The following is a 16,504-nucleotide window of genomic DNA, read 5'->3' on the forward strand; positions in this document are numbered from 1 at the left end:
TTTAATTCTAGTATCTCTATTCTGTTCCATTGCTATATGGATCTGTTTTGATGACAGCATCATGCTTTTAAATTACTGTTGCTTTGTAATATATTTTGAAGTCAAGTAGTATAATACCTCCTGCTTTGTTCTTTTGGCCCAGGATTGCTTTGGTTATTTGGAGTCATTTATGTTGACACATAAGTGTTAGTGGTGTTTTTTCTAGTTTTGTAAAAACTGTCACTGATGTTTTTTTAATTTGTGTTTGTTTATTTGAGAGACATGTGACAGAAAGCTCCCTTGTTTTGCTTCACTTGCCAAATTGTCAAAACAGCTGGGGCTGAGCTAGGCCAAAGCTAGCAGTTAAGAATGCAATCTAAGTTTCCTACTTTTTGAGTAGGGCTCCTACTGTTTGACTGTCAGTTACTGCCTTCCAGGGTCCCCATTAACAGGAGGCTAGAACTGAGAGCAAAGCCAGGATTTGAACCCGGGCACTCTGATATGGGGTGTATGCATCCCAACTAATACATTAATCCACTAGGTTAAATGCACATCACTGTCCCTATCACTAGTATTTTAATAGGGATTGCACTGAATCTGTAAGTCACTTTAGGTCGTGTGGGCATTCTACTGATGTTGATTCTTCCATACATAAATATGGGTTGTTTACATTTCTTTGTGTTCTCTTCAGTTTTTCATCAGTGTTTTATAATTTTCATTGTAGATTTCATTTATCTCTTTGGTTAGATTGATTAATTCCTATCTAATGGGAATAAGATTGCTTTCTTGATTGCTTTATCAAATGTTTCATTTGTGTAAGAACACTACTGATTTTTGTATATTGATGTTATATCCTGCAACTTCTGTGGATTCATTTATTCTAACAATTTTCTGTATATAAGATATGTCACCTGCAAGCAGTGACAGTTTGAGTTCCTTCTTTCTAATTTGGATACGCTTATATCTTTATCTTTTCTAATTTCTCTGGCTTGAATTTCCAGTACTATGTTGAATAAAAGTAGTGAAAGTAGGCATCCTTGCCTTGTTGCGAATCTTAGAAAGTTTTCCGCTTTTCTCTGTTTAGTTTGAAGTTAGCTATTGGCTTGTTATATGTCTCCTTTATTTTGTTGAAGTACATGTCCAATTTGTTCCATTTTTATTAGAAAAGGATATTGGATTTTATCTAATTCCTTTTGTATGTCTGTTGAGATGACTATATAATGTGTGTCCATCACTCTGCTGATGTGGTGTATTATATTTCTTGGTTTGCATATGTTGACCTATCTGTGTAACCCTGGGTTGACTGGATCCTGGTTAATAATATTTTTAACATGTTGTTGGGTTCGGTTTGCTAGGATTTTGGCATCAACTTAAGACTGGTCTTATAAAATGAATTTGAAAGAATTCTCTCCTAGTTTTTTAAGTGGTTTCAGAATAAGCATTATTCTTCTTCAAATATTTGATAGAACTCAGCAGTAAAATCATCTGGCCTGGAATTTTCCCTTGATTCTAATGATTCAGTCTTGGTGTTATTGGTCTGTTTAGGAGTTCTGTGTGTTTATAGTTTGATCTTGGTAGGGTGTGTGTATCCAGAAATTCATCCATTTATTCTAGGTTATCAAATTTGTTGCCATATAAAAATTCATAGTAATCTCTGACAACCCTCTTTGTTTCTCTTGTGTCATAGTGTTTTCCTTTTTATATCTGATTTTATGTATTTGAATCTTCTATTAATCTAAGTAAGTTTGTCAATTGTTTTCAAAGAATCTCCATTTTTTTTCTTTTGCTATTCTTTAGTTTCATGTCATTTGTGCTCTGAGTATTATTTCTTTTCCTTATACTCATTTTGGGCTTGATGTATTCCTGTTTTTCTAGTTCTTGATTTATAGCAATGAATTATTTATTTAAGATTTTCTGCTTTTTTGATGTATAGAATGATTGATTCCCATAAACTTCCCTCTTAGTACTGCTCTTTTTTTTTTTTTTTTTTTTACATCCCATATGTTGTATTGTGGTCAGGAGAGAGACTTAGCATGATTGCCTTTTTTTTTTTTTTAACTTATTGAAACTTACTTTGTCACTAACCAAATGATTTATCCTTGAGAATGTTCCATGTGTGCAATTGAGAAAAATGTTCATTCTGTAGATATCAGATAGAATGTGCTGTAGATGTCTATTAAGTCCAATTGATATAAGGTATATTTTAGCTCTGCTATTTCATCCTGTCTGAATGATCTTCCCATTTCAGAAAGAGGGGTATAAAAGTCTTCTACTATTATTGTATTGGACTCTGTCTCTCTCTCTTTGGATCTATTAACATTTGTTTTGTAATTTTGGTACTTCAGTATTGGGTGCATATCTATTTATAATAGTTATTTCCTATTGTTGAATTGAACCCTTTATCATTGTGTAGTGGCCTTTGTTTACCTGCCTTGTCTCCTTTTCTGCTTTTGATGTGGCCTATTTTATCTCATACCAATATGATTACTCCTTATTCCATCCTTCACTTTCACCCTGTCTGTAAAGGTAAAGTGAATTTTTTGTTAACAGTAACTATATGTTTGCATTGTCTTGTTTTGTTTTTGTTTTTCTAATGTATTTATTTGCATGGCAGAGGGAGAGACAGTTGACAGAGAGGCCCCATCTACTGGTTTACTTCCCAGATGTCTGTGATGGCTAACTTTGTGCCTGGCCAGAGCCAAGTGCCTGAAACTCAATTCAGGAACTCACTCCCTTGAGCTGGCATGATGCCTCCCTTCCTAGTGTCTGTATTAGGAGAAAGCTGGAGTCAGGGGCTATAATCTGATCTAGAACCTCAGGTACCTAATAGAATGTCCTGATGGTCTATAGACATCTTTTGTGATGTCTTAACTGCTAGGCTAAATGCTCTTTGTGTCTTGTTTTTTTTTTTTTTTTTTTTTTGACAGGCAGAGTGGACAGTGAGAGAGAGACAGAGAGAAAGGTCTTCCTTTGCCGTTGGTTCACCCTCCAATGGCCGCCGCTGCAGCCGGCGCACCGCGCTGATCCGATGGCAGGAGCCAGGAGCCAGGTGCTTTTCCTGGTCTCCCATGGGGTGCAGGGCCCAAGCACCTGGGCCATCCTCCACTGCACTCCCTGGCCATAGCAGAGAGCTGGCCTGGAAGAGGGGCAACCGGGACAGAATCCGGCGCCCCAACCGGGACTAGAACCCGGTGTGCCGGCGCCGCAAGGTGGAGGATTAGCCTATTGAGCCACGGCGCCGGCCTGTGTCTTGTTTTTTTTAATTCACTTGGTAACTCTTTTAATTGGAGAATTTAATTCATTTACATTTAGGGTAATTATTAATAGCTAAGGACTTAATACTGCCATTTTGATACTTGTCTGGTTTTAGTGTGTTTTTTTTTTTCTTTTTCTCCTCTTTCAATCTTCTGTTACAGTTAAATGAACTTCTAGTAAGGTGTTTTGATACCTTATTATTTTTTGATAAGTCTGTTAAATATTCTTGCTTTGTGGTTACTATGAGGCTTATAAAAGAAAGAGAAACAAAGAAAAAATACTGTTAAAGAACTCTGCATTTTTACTGTTTCTCTTCCAGTTCTGAATTATCACATCTTTATTTGCCTGTCTCTTAACATATTAATACATTCATTATCATTTAAAATTATTTGGCTTTTTAGTCTTCATACTAAAGATATGAATGGTTTCCACACCATGTTTACTATAAGCATTCTGAATTTGCATAGATACTCTTACTAGTGAATTTTCTACCTGCTGTTTTTTTGTTTTTGCTTGCCAGTTTCTCTTTTTTTCAATTTAAAGAACTCCTTTTAGCGTTTCTCATAAGCCAGATATAGTAATGGTAAATTCTCTCAACTTTTGTTTATATAGGAATGTCTTTCTGTCTCCTTATCTGAGGGACTGCTTAAATGTGTGCAGTATTCTTGGCTGGCAGTTTTTTCCTTCAGTGTTATAAAAGTTCCATCTCAGTCCTTCCTGGCTTGTAAGATTTCTGCTGAGAAGTCTGCAGAAAGGCAATTTGGGACCCCTTTTACATGTGTTTGCTTCTTTTGTCTTGCAGTTTTGAGAAGCTGCACTTTATTCTTTTAAGAACTTGATTACAAAATGTCTTGCTGTAGACTTTATTGGTGATTTCTTACCTTCCTGTACCTGGATAGTTGTATCTTTCTTTTGATTTGGGAAGTTTCTTGTTATTTTTCCCTTTTGATATCAATCCCCCTAAAATTTATATGAAAATGTGGCCCTTTGAAGTTCCCCAGAAGTGCCATTTGGGGTGCCACATACGCTACTGGAATTTGGAGTACCATATGATATCACCATATGTTTATTAATAAATCCCCAATATTAATAAGCCCGAAAGGGTTCTTGCCTAATATTTAGAGAAGAATTCTAAATACCGGCATAAATAAATGAGGCAGCATGGTACGTTTTAGGCTTTTATTTAGTGAGAAAGATGCATAGGAGAGTGAGAGCTTTATTTAATAGAGAGAGGTAAATCTGGGTTCATACTGAGCACTAGGAACCAGCCACGTGGAAGAGCATCTAGGCCAGGAAACCTAGGGCAAGCCCCCTCCTGGCAAGAAGCCAGGGAAAAGAAGAGCAGGAGGATATAGTGCATCCCAGGCTTTTAACCCACTTCCAAAGGGGAGTGGTTAATTAACCTGATAAGCTGGTGGGCACCCAGGTGTGGCCAGGTAGGGGGATGAGGTCACACAGGGACATGGTGAAGGCGTGGCCTTCCAGCTCACAAACCTAATTGATTTTAACCTGTTTGCCTGCCTACTTCACTTTGAGTATTTTTTCTACTCACTTTGGCATTCTCAAGTCCCTCTTGAACCATAGTATCTCAAATACTTGCACGTAATGTACTGTCTCAAATTTCCTGTTAGCTTTCTTCATTCCTCTTGATTCATGTTTTTCTCCCCAAAACTATGTTTCCAAGTCACCTTAGAACAGTTGTCTTAAATTCTTCACCTCAGCATTTGACAATGTTAGATCCAAGATGGTTTGGATTTTGTACTTTATTTTGTTCATTAGGGTAAGGTAAGGTCTTGGTTCCATGGAAGTTTTTTTACACTTACTGTATAATATAATTTGCACATTGAAGGATTAGTTATTTTTTCCAGTCTTTGTAATCTAGCTTTTTTTTTGGGGGGGGGGGGGGCTGTTCTTCCAGAAATTTTAAGGAGTCCACTTACTTTGTCTGAGCCTATACATGCTTCTGAACTTGAGCAGTAGGTGGTGCTACAAAGTGGTTTTATTCAAGTTTGCTGCCACTGACTCAGTACCATCCTGAGTTCTAATTTGCCCCAATTAATAATTGATGTGCTGCTCAAGAGTGAAAAGATGGAACATAGTATTTATGTTAAAGATCTTTAAAAAGTTCATGGGAAATGCATATTATGAAAGAGCTATACATGGATTTCAAAATTTTTTACACCAAAATCAACTTAGCTTCTAGGCCCCCTTTCCATGAACTTTTATATGGATGAATATAAATTAGAAATTGCCTGTGTTCCAGCCTAATCATAGAATTACAAACCTGAGTTCTATTCTTGTATAACGATGCCTTCATGTACTATTTCACTATTTAAAACTTTTTTGCTTCCTCTTTTATTCAGTAGTTTGACTTCTTACAGTTTGTGTTTTTCTTCTCTGATACTTCTAGCTCAGTCTCTTATTAAACTGTTACTTCAGTTTGTCCTTCTAGTAGATTTTATTTCCACACAGTTTTCTCAGTGGTGCACTGAAGATGTCTGTGACTCTGATAGTAGAATGAGGAATCTGTTTCAAATGTACAGAAGTTTTTGTGCATACTTCTGTATCCACAATTATATATATTTGTTTATTCACTACAATTATATTACTGTTTGCAAATCAGATTTTCCAAGTCTTTTTTTTATTAAATTAGGCCAGATATTGATGATATTCTTAGTGGTAATCTTTGGATTTTTCTTTACTTTGAAAAATATAAAACACTAGAATTTATTTTAGCATTGTCAGTGAAGTGTTTATCTGAAAATAATTGTCATTTATTTGTGTTTCTTAGTAATCCAGCAAACTCACTGTGTTTTTATACTTTTGTTTCTAAGATGCGAGGCTGTGAATCACCTTTTAGTTTTATCACTTGATTACTTTAAGATAAATGATTAAAATTGTTTGTTTTTATTTAGTTATTATTGCTCCTCTCTTTCCCCAATACAAAATAGTATTTGCTCTTTTGAAAATGGCATTGTTAAATGTGAGTTTTGCAATTGATTTAATACTAAAATTGAAAAGACAGAATGTATTGGTTTTAAATTATATACACATTTCTAAATAGAAGAAGGTTAAGACTTCTGTATTTTGTTTTTTTAAAGGCGGGTTTCTTCCCTAATGTGGGAAGTTCGATATATAGAGCACAATACACGAACGTTTAATGAGCCTGGAAGCCCCATTGTGAAATCTGCTAAATTTGTGACAGATCTTCTTCTACACTTTATAAAGTGAGTTTTCCATGCTTATTTATAAAGGCTCTAATAATTTATGGTACTGGTTTAAATTAAAAGTTTAAAGTGTCAAATGTCAATACAAAATGCAGTCATTTTATATGCAAAATGTCACATACTATTTACAGTATCAGAACCATATACTGTCTAAATAAAAAGCATTTGGTTATTTCAGTGGCTAATAAAATCATAAAAATTGTGGTACAGTTGTGTTCTTCAGTTAAACAACTTAGAGCCCTCTATCCAACTATTGGATAATAATAGTAAAGATTTATTAAACATGTAATATTTTACTCATAGTAGCCAAATATTATTATAGGCGGCAGGGATCATTATCTGGAATTTCCAGTTGAGGAAACTAAGGGTTTTAGAGATTTACTTGTGCACAGTAAGTATCTGCCATTTGATTTGGGACCGTTTCATCCTCTTTTTTAGAAATTTTCTTGTTTATTTGAAAGGCACAGTTAAAGAGTTATGGTAGAGAGAGGTCTTCCATCCTCTTGTTCACTTCCAAAAGGAGTGCCACTGCCAGGGCTGTCCAGGCCAAAGCCAAGAGCCAGAAACCAGGTGTCTTATGTAGGTGACAGGATCCTAAGCACTTGGGCCATCTTCCTGCTTTCCTGGGCCCATTAGCAGGGAGCTGGAATGGAAATGGAGCATCTGGGATTGAGGCACATATGAGATGCTAGTGTTGCAGATGGTAGCTTAACGCACTACACCATGCCAGCCCTGAGACCTTTTCATGTAATGCTGTATTGCTTTCAAATTTGTAAACTGAAATAGAACTTTCAAGATGCTTCCTCAAAATTCGTTTACCTCTTAATTATTGATCCAGTAGCAGGAATGATAATTTAAGGCAGAAGCATGTTACCACCTAATTTAATTTTCTGATTTTAGGTATACATAGAATGAAATGAACCTTCCAAATTGAAGCCAGAAAAATAAATCATTTATTTTGTGCAAAAGACAGCTCTAATTTCATATTAATGTTATTATTCATATTGGATAATTTTTTTCTGGTTAAGAGGGTTAAGAGGCGATAGCTGGTTTTTAAAAGTTTTCTCAGCTGTTATCACCTTTCATTTTTACATAAAGGGCATTAGTTAGGCTTTTTGTCTGCCCCCCCCCCTTTTTTTTTTTTGACAGGCAGAATGGACAGAGAGAGAGAGAGAGAGAGAGAAAGGTCTTCCTTTGCCATTGGTTCACCCTCCAATGGCCGCCGCGGCCGGCGCGCTGTGGCCGGTGCACCGCGCTCATCCGAAGGCAGGAGCCAGGTGCTTCTCCTGGTCTCCCATGGGGTGCAGGGCCCAAGCACTTGGGCCATCCTCCACTGCATTCCCTGGCCATAGCGGAGAGCTGGCCTGGAAGAGGGGCAACCGGGAGAGAATCCGGCACCCCGACCGGGACTAGAACCCGGTGTGCCAGCGCCGCAGGCGGAGGATTAGCCTATTGAGCTGCGGCGCCGGCTTTGTCTGCTTTTTAAAACCCATCTCCAGGGGCTGGCGCTGTGGCATAGTGGGCTAAGGCTCTGCCTGTGGCACTGGCATCCCATATGGATGCCAGTTTCTGTCCCAGCTGCTCCTCTTCCAATCCAGCTCTCTGCTATGGCCTGGGAAAGCAGTAGATGACCCAAGTGCTTGGGCTGCTACAACTGTGTAGGAGACCGTAAGAAGCTCCTGGCTCCTGGCTTCGGTTTTGCCCAGTTCTAGCCATTGCAGCCATTTGGGGAGTGAACCAGTGGATGGAAGACTTTTCTCTGTATCTCCCTTTCTCTATCTATAACTCTACCTCTCAAGCAAACAAATAAATCTTTAAATAAATAAACTGCAAATCCAGTTTCATTCTCATTGCTAATCATAATCTTAGGGTTTTCTTTCCTGGAGTACTGTTTTGTTTTTTTGCTAAAAAATACAGGTAATTTTAGTATAAGGAAACATCAAATAAAATTAGTAAGGTAAACTTTTTGCCCTTCTTCTACCTTATTCTCTGAAAAATATTCAGGGTTTTTTATTTTTATTTTATTTTTTAAAAACATTTATTCATTTATTCAAGAGGCAGAGAGCTTCCATCTGCTGGTTCACTCCCCAAATGGCTACAATGACTAGGGCTGGTCCAGGCTGAATCCAGGAACCACAGACTTCCTCTGGATCTCCCACGTGGGTGCTGGGGCCCAAGGACTTGGGCCATCCTCTGCTGCTTTCCCAGGCACATTAACAGGGAGCTGGATCAAAAGTGGAGTAGCTGGGACTCCAGCTGCCACTCATGGGATGCTGGCACTGCCTGCCATGGTTTTAGCCAGCTGAGCCACAGTGTTAGCCCCAGAAATCTTCAGTTTTTCAAATGGTTTTGGGGCTATTTTTTTGCTATACTTTTACTTAAATGAAATTAGTAATCAAGCCTTAGCTACTCCTGAAGTCTGTTCTGTTGAACCAGTAGTCCAGTAATATATATAGTACTGTTCATATTTCTGTGAAACTAATTTAGATGAAAAATATTTTAACTTTTGATATAATCCATGGAAGTAGAAATATTCTTTGAGATATTTACCTTGAAATGCTTTTGAAATATAAATTAATATGTAAAGCATATTATATATTTATAAAAGGTAATTCCTCCCTGGCATTTACAAAATTTATGTCACTGGGCTGGCCTTGTGGTGTAGTGTGTAAAGCTGAGGCCTACAATGTCAGCGTCTCATATGGGTGCTGGTTTATGTCCTGACTGCACCAATTCCAATCCAGCTCTCTGCTAATGGCCCGGGGAATAAAATTGAAGATGGTCCAAATATTGGGCCCTGCTGTCCGTTTGGGAGACTTGGATGAAGATGAAGCTCCTGGTTCCTGACTTCAACCTGTCCTATCTCTGTCTGAACATCTCTGTTCAGATGTTGCAGCCATCCGAATCAGTGAATGGAAGATCTCTCTTTCTCTCTTTGTCTCTTCCTCTTCTCTTTCAAAATAAATAAATCTTTTTAAAAAATATATCATTTATTAAAAATCATATCTGACACCAATTTTTAAGATGTAAAGTATGCCTTGAAATTTTGTTAAATTATTTGCCATGTAAAGTAAAATGATATGGTAGATACTTGGAGATAGAAATAATAGTATTTTTCCCTTAGTAGTATAATTTTACAAGATAGATAAATATGAAAGAAATGTAAGGAAAATTGAAAGTAACGAGAATTGTTTGAAAATTTAGATGGACATAGGGTGTTTTCTAGCTTTGGTGATTGGAAGTTCAGAGAACTAGATTAAGAAAATGTTATACAACACAGATACTTCTAGATTTAGGAAAAGCTAATTGAAAGAAATATTATTTCAGGGACAAGGAGTGGCTTGAGAAATTATTAACAGAAATTTAAATAGTAATTTAAGTTTGATAAAGTAGATAGAGAGTTACATGAATGAAGTCAGGAATATAATGCTGTGAATGTGAGTTGGAACCAGATCATAGATGGCTTTGAATGCCAATCTAAGAAACTAGACTTAAATATGAGTTCTGGGATCACTGGGCTGTTGAAAGTATTTTAACATGAATTAACTTGTTTTACAGTTTACCTCAGAAACACTCATTTGTCTGTAATGTCTTTAAGTGATAGAGGAGAGACAAAAAACTTAAGTAGCAGTTTTGCTGCCAAAGTTGACCAAGTAAGAGTTCAGGTAATATGGGCTTAGTTTATAAAAATGAGAAGGGAACAGATACCAAGAGATGTTTGAGGATAGAATTCATAGGGCTTGACCATTTAAAAGAGCAAACAAACCATGGAAGTGAAAAATCAAGACCTCATTATTCTAAGAATGATATTCTAACATAAAAAAGAAAATGGAGGAATAGTAGGGAGTGAATTGGGTTTAAATGTGGAATTTCAGGCGATAGTAGGATGTTCAAGTATCAGGACATGTAATAGGGATGTGCAATTCATTTATACAGATAATTGCAGATTAATAAGGTTATCAGAACAAAAGGTACAGCATTAAGAGATGACTAGGACAAGATTTTAGGGAATACCTACACTTAAGAATGAAAGAAAGAAGGCATTGGCAGATGGGAGGTATATTAGCTTTACTCTGAAGACTGATGAATGGAAGAAGACATCCCAGGCACAGCAGTTGTTTGAACAAGACTGAGAAGTGAGAATTGATTTTACTGTAGTGAAGTAGTCAGGCCAGAGCAGAGGCTCTAAATAGACTAGAACAGAAGAGGTAGAGTAAATGTGTGTGACTAGAGCCAACCAATGGAGATGGCCTGCAGCTTCAACTTCTATTTTAGAATTTGGCTTTAGGAATAGATTTTATGGGAAAAATGTTCATGGCTCTAATGTTATATATTAACCTATTCTTCTTGTCATTTAGGGATCAGACTTGTTATAACATGATTCCACTTTATAATTCAATGAAGAAAAAAGTCTTATCTGACTCTGAGGTTTGTGATATTTCATTACAATCACTACATTGGTATTTTTATATAAAAAGAAATTTACACAGTGAAGTTTTTCAGAAAAAAAGCCGTTATTTTGTTATTGTCATTATTTTTTTAAAATGGGGAGAAGACTTTGTAATGAGTCCATAATATGCTGCATATATATTGCAGTATTTTAAAAGTATAAATCCACAAGTTGTACTTTCGAAATTTATATTTATTAAATAAAAGTTTAAAAAATAAAAAAATTAAATTAAAAAAATAAAGGAAATTATTGGTAATTAAACAACTACAGAGCATAATGAAACCTAGAGTATTTTATGAACCTGATAAATTCTTGCCTCAAAGGAAGAAGAGAAAGATGCTGATGTACCAGGAACTTCTACCCGAAAAAGGAAGGTAATATATTATTCTTTTAGCAGAAATATTTTATATAAAATATTAGTTTTTTTTAAAAACTATTAGACATATTAAGTATTACTTCCAAATCAGATTAAATCACAAAAGGCATGTTTTTGAGAACTAGCTGAATGATATTACAAGATGAAAATCCCTAAACCACAATCCAAAATACTCCAAAATCTGAAACTGTGCACCAGTCTGACACCCCAAAATTTTGGACTTCAGAATGTTTTAGATTCTGAATTTTTGGATTAGGGTTGCTCAACTGATAATGTTAGTACAGGTTTTCTGAAATAAAAATGCTCTGGTATGAAGTATTTGGATAAGAGATATCCACCCAGTAGTTAATTATCAAAGGCTGCATTAAAATACATTTTTTATTGTATCAGTACTTTTTGGTAATATCGATGAACATTCTATTTTAGGAGCATCAGCCTAGAAGAAGATTGCGTAATAGAGCTCAATCTTATGATATTCAAGCATGGAAGAAACAATGTCAAGAATTATTAAATCTTATATTTCAATGTGAAGATTCAGAGCCTTTCCGACAGCCAGTAGATCTCCTTGAATATCCAGTAAGTGTTCTTAAAAATAATTTTTTTAACCTGTCAGTTTGCTATACGTTATGCATGGCAGTTGACAATTTTTTTTCTTCATTATATCATACATGTTATCATCATCTACTTGATAATACGGAGCATTTAAGTTGAATAATGTAGTAAAATGTAAGTCTCCAAAGAATTGGGTTATGGTCCTAAGTGTGCTTTTATTAGATACATAACTTTGAGCAAGTGACTTAGTTTCCTTCAGCGTTTTTTTGTTTTGTTTTGTTTTTTGTTTTTTATTTTATTTTATTTTATTTTATTTTATTTTATTTTATTTTATTTTATTTTATTTTATTTTTTTGACAGGCAGAGTGGACAGTGAGAGAGAGACAGACAGAGAGAAAGGTCTTCCTTTGCCGTTGGTTCACCCTCCAATGGCCGCCGCAGCCAGCGCGCTGCGGCTGGCGCACCGCGCTGATCCATTCCCATCTGCGTTTTTTAAAAATACTTCTTTTCTTCCTCACACTAATTCCATATATTTATTATAGCAGTTATCTAAGAGACAAGAATAATAATTCCTACTTTTTACAAGGTTATGGAGAAGAGATGAGTACACATTAATTAAAACAGTTCTAAATGGTAAGGCAATATAAACCAATGTAAAGTGGCATTATCATAGATATGTAGGCTGTGTCAGTGTATGATATTTATGGAATACATGTTAAAAGGAATTGAGTAAACATGATCCAAGTATTTATTTTGATTGATTTTTTTACTCTTTTAATAAATTATTAAAGGTTGTATAGTCTATATAGCATTTGTGGTTCCAATTAACAAGGAAGACTTTTGTAAGACAGTGAACTAGATGTGGTATCATTGAACTTAATTTTCTATATTTTATCTATGCATTCTAACAGTGATGGAAATGTAGAAATTTCATCAATCATAAAATGACCTTTTTTGTTACTTAAAAAACCAGAAACAAGGAGTTTTAAAATGTGAAAGAGAGATCTTTAATTCCAGCAATTTGATGAATGGAATTAATTTGAACCTCACTCACCAAAAAACACCCTCCAAGAACTGAGCTAATGTTACGGTGCTCTAGTTTTCAGTTCTTTGTTTTTGGAACTTATGGATTTCCCTTTCTTACATACTTGACTATAGTTTACCGATTGTTTGTATTCTGGGTTTTTCCCAGAAAATCAGAGATTAAAAAAGAAATCACTGTTTAGTTTCTAGAGGCATAAGTATTAACAGTATGCAAAGATAGGTGAGACATTGAGCCATAGTGAGGAAGGAATTTGGAACTGAGACCCTGCCCTAAATCTAGGATTGTTAAAGTGTGCACCTGGAATTGAAAAAAAGAATAGAGTAATTCCTTCTACATGGAAGAATGTCTCTCTCAGTCTCTAAGGTATTTTTATGTATAGAAAGCCTTCATGGAGGCCGGCGCCGCGGCTCACTAGGCTAATCCTCCACCTTGCAGCGCCGGCACACCGGGTTCTAGTCCCAGTCGGGGCGTCGGATTCTGTCCCGGTTGCCCCTCTTCCAGGCCAGCTCTCTGCTGTGGCCAGGGAGTGCAGTGGAGGATGGCCCAAGTACTTGGGCCCTGCACCCCATGGGAGACCAGGATGGGTGCCTTGCTCCTGCCATCAGATCGGCGTGGTGCGCTGGCTGCAGCGCGCTGGCCGTGGTGGCCATTGGAGGGTGAACCAATGGCAAAGGAAGACCTTTCTCTCTGTCTCTCTCTCTCTCACTGTCCACTCTGCCTGTCAAAAAAATTAAAAAAAAAAAAAAAAGAAAGCCTTCATGGAAAAACAAAAACAATAGTCCCTACTGAAGATGAACTAATGATTTAAAAAGAAAAAGAAGAAATCACCAGTCGTAAGACTGAGTGATGCATCATATATAAATACAGCAAAAAAAAAAAAAAAAAAAAAAACCAGAAACATTAACTTTTTTCCAAAAATTTTAATATCTAGAATTTTAAAATTATCTATATATTATTCTAAAATTACATACTTGTATCAATGTGTATTTTTTGTGTTTTTCAAAGAGACAGTATTCATTGTTAAGATGACTATGTGCCGGCACTGCGGCTCACTTGGCTAATCCTCCGCCTGAGGCACTGGCACCACGGGTTCTAGTCCTGGTTGGGGTGCCGGCTTCTGTCCTGGTTGCTCCTCTCCAGTCCAGCTTTCTGCTGTGGCCTGGGAAGGCAGTGGAGGATGGCCCAAGTCCTTGGACACTGCACACGCATGGGAGAGCAGGAGGAAGCACCTGGCTCCTGGCTTCAGATTGGCGCAGCGTCCTGGCCATAGCGGCCATTTGGGGGGTGAACCAATGGAAAAGGAAGACCTTTCTCTCTAACTCTGCCTGTCAAAAAAAAAAGAAAAAAAAAAAAAAAAAGATGACTATGTGCCACCAGAAAAAAAATGCTTTTGGTTAAGGGGACAAATGAATTAGTAGCAAGTGGAAAAGAAAGACTTTTATTTTAGGGAAAAGTGGTATAAGGCATATTAAAACCAAGTAAATTAGGATTCTGAAAAATAAAATGTAGTTATTGAAATTAAACCTGCTGGGCAGCTGTACAATCAGATCAGCTCTCTAAAGGGATAATTAATTCAAAGATCTAGAGAAATGATATAGAATTTCCCACAGAAAGATGTAAAGAGTTGAAAGGTGTGAAAGAAAGATTTAGAGAGATAGTGGAGGAGCCAGCACTGTGGCAGAGCTGGTAAAGCTTCCACCTGCAGTGCCCATATCCCATATGGGTGCTGGTTTAAGACCTGGCTGCCCCACTTCTGATCCAGCTTCCTGTCAATGCACTTGGGAAAGCAGTAGAAGATGGGCCAAGTCCTTGGGCCCCTGCACCCACATGGGACACCTGGAGGAATCGCCTGGCTCCTACCTTCAGATAGGCACAGCTCCAACCATTGTGGTGTTTGGGGAGTAAATCAAGAAGAGCTCTCTTTGCCTCTCTGTAACTCTGCCTTTCAAATAATTAAACAAATCCTTAAAAAAAAATGGATAGAATGAGAAGGTCCAAAAATAGCTATCAGAAATTCCAGTGGGAGAAAATGAGATTAGGAGGGGGCAATATATGAGGAATTAATGCCTGAGGATTTTCATGGGTTGATAAACTGACAGAACGTGATTCCTGAGTGTGATATATACAAAAAAACTTTACATAGAATTATAATGAAAAATCAAAACTCTATAGACAAAAAGGAGAAGAAGACTGTCATACAGAAACAAATGGAAGAGGCTAGGATTGGAGTCGTTATACTAATGTTTCACTGAGTTTTATATTTAGGCTTTTGTTGACAGTGCCAGAACAAGAACCTGTAATTCCAGTGTACCACAGCTGTATGTGATGTTCTTAGAGAATAAGCAACTGAGTTTTTATATGAAGGAAATGGTTCCCTTCTTAAACCTAGGGAGCAAATACTCACAGGTGCTTTTAAAGGTTTGTAGAAAATGGAATTAAAGGATAAATTTATTTTGGTGTCAAAGTTTGGAAATTCATGTACCTTTTTCTTTAAGAAACATTTTTAATTTTATTTGAGAGGTACAGAGAGAAAGAGGCAGCTCTTATCAGCAGATTCACTCCCCAAATACCCACAACAGTCAAAGGTTAGCCAGGCCAAAACTGGGAACCAGAAACTCCTTCTGGGTCTCCCATGTGTGTGGCAGGGATCTTACTACTTGAGCTACCACCATATCCCCAAGGTGTACACTGGCAGGAAATTGGAATTGGGAACAAAACCAAGACTTGAACCCAGGCTTTCTGATAGGGTATGTGGATATCCCAGCCAGTGGCTTCACCACTAGGCCAAATGCCTGTCTCAGATTTTTAGTACTATGCATTTCCATGAACTTTTGGAGATCCCCTCTTACAACAATGTTGTCATCCCTTTTAAGTATTAAAAATAATGAGAACAATATTTAACAGGTATGATCCGTCCTAACTACCAGTTAAAAATCAACAAGGGTCTGAAACTGTGGCTTAGTGGGTTAGGCCGTCTGCAGTGTCAGCATCCCTTATGGGCACCAATTTGAGTCCTGGCTGCTCTGATCCAGCTCCCTGCTAATGCACGTGGGAAAGCAGCAGAAGATGGCCCCTCTTCCTTGGGACCCTCACCTACCTGGGAGACTCAGCAAAAACTCCTGGCTCCTGGATTACGCCTGACCTAGTCCTGGCCATTGTGGCCATTGGGGGAGTGAACCAGCAGATGTAAAATGTCTCTGTCTCTGTCTGTCTGTCTCTCTAACTATGCCTTTCAAATTAATAAATAAATCTTTAAAAAAAAGGTCAGCAAACAAAAAAACAGAAGAACCAAGAAAAAAAAATTTAGCCTCTTTGCTTTCCTGGTATCTCTGATGTAGGTATGTTGTTTTTTTTAATCACTATCACAGAGAAGGGAAAATTCAGTAATCTGTTTTTTATACTTTAGAATTGAAAATTAAGGCAGATCATATGTTTCCTATTTCAGGTTTTATATGAAAATATTAATTTGTGTGTATTTTTAAGGACTTGTTGTTTATTTGAAAGGCAGAGTTACAGAGAGGCAGAGAGAGAGAGAGAGCTCTTCTACCCATTGGTTCACTCCCCAAATGGCCACAATGGCCAGAGCTGGCCTGTCTGAAGCCAGGAGTCAGGAGCTTTTT

At 37.1% G+C, this 16,504-nt stretch overlaps 1 protein-coding gene across 17 annotated transcripts in view; it reads left to right on the top strand.

Moving 5' to 3' along the window:
* The window catches only part of PHIP (PHIP subunit of CUL4-Ring ligase complex), a 164,062-nt gene that overhangs the window by 122,023 nt on the left and 25,535 nt on the right, over positions 1–16,504 (top strand). For all 17 annotated transcript variants that reach the window (XR_011388640.2, XR_007922917.3, XR_016233922.1 and 14 more), the window contains 4 exons: positions 6,336–6,461; positions 10,820–10,889; positions 11,235–11,285; positions 11,714–11,863. Coding sequence is in view for 11 of the 17 variants with exons in the window: in XM_051854539.3 (XP_051710499.1) it covers positions 6,336–6,461; positions 10,820–10,889; positions 11,235–11,285; positions 11,714–11,863 (397 nt within the window). In the remaining 6 variants the exon portion in view is untranslated. The remainder of the gene's footprint in view (positions 1–6,335; positions 6,462–10,819; positions 10,890–11,234; positions 11,286–11,713; positions 11,864–16,504) is intronic.

The sequence above is a fragment of the Oryctolagus cuniculus genome, chromosome 5, assembly GCF_051225735.1.
Source record: "Oryctolagus cuniculus isolate XC-2025 breed Fujian yellow rabbit chromosome 5, ASM5122573v1, whole genome shotgun sequence".
In the NCBI taxonomy this organism is placed as follows: domain Eukaryota; kingdom Metazoa; phylum Chordata; class Mammalia; order Lagomorpha; family Leporidae; genus Oryctolagus; species Oryctolagus cuniculus.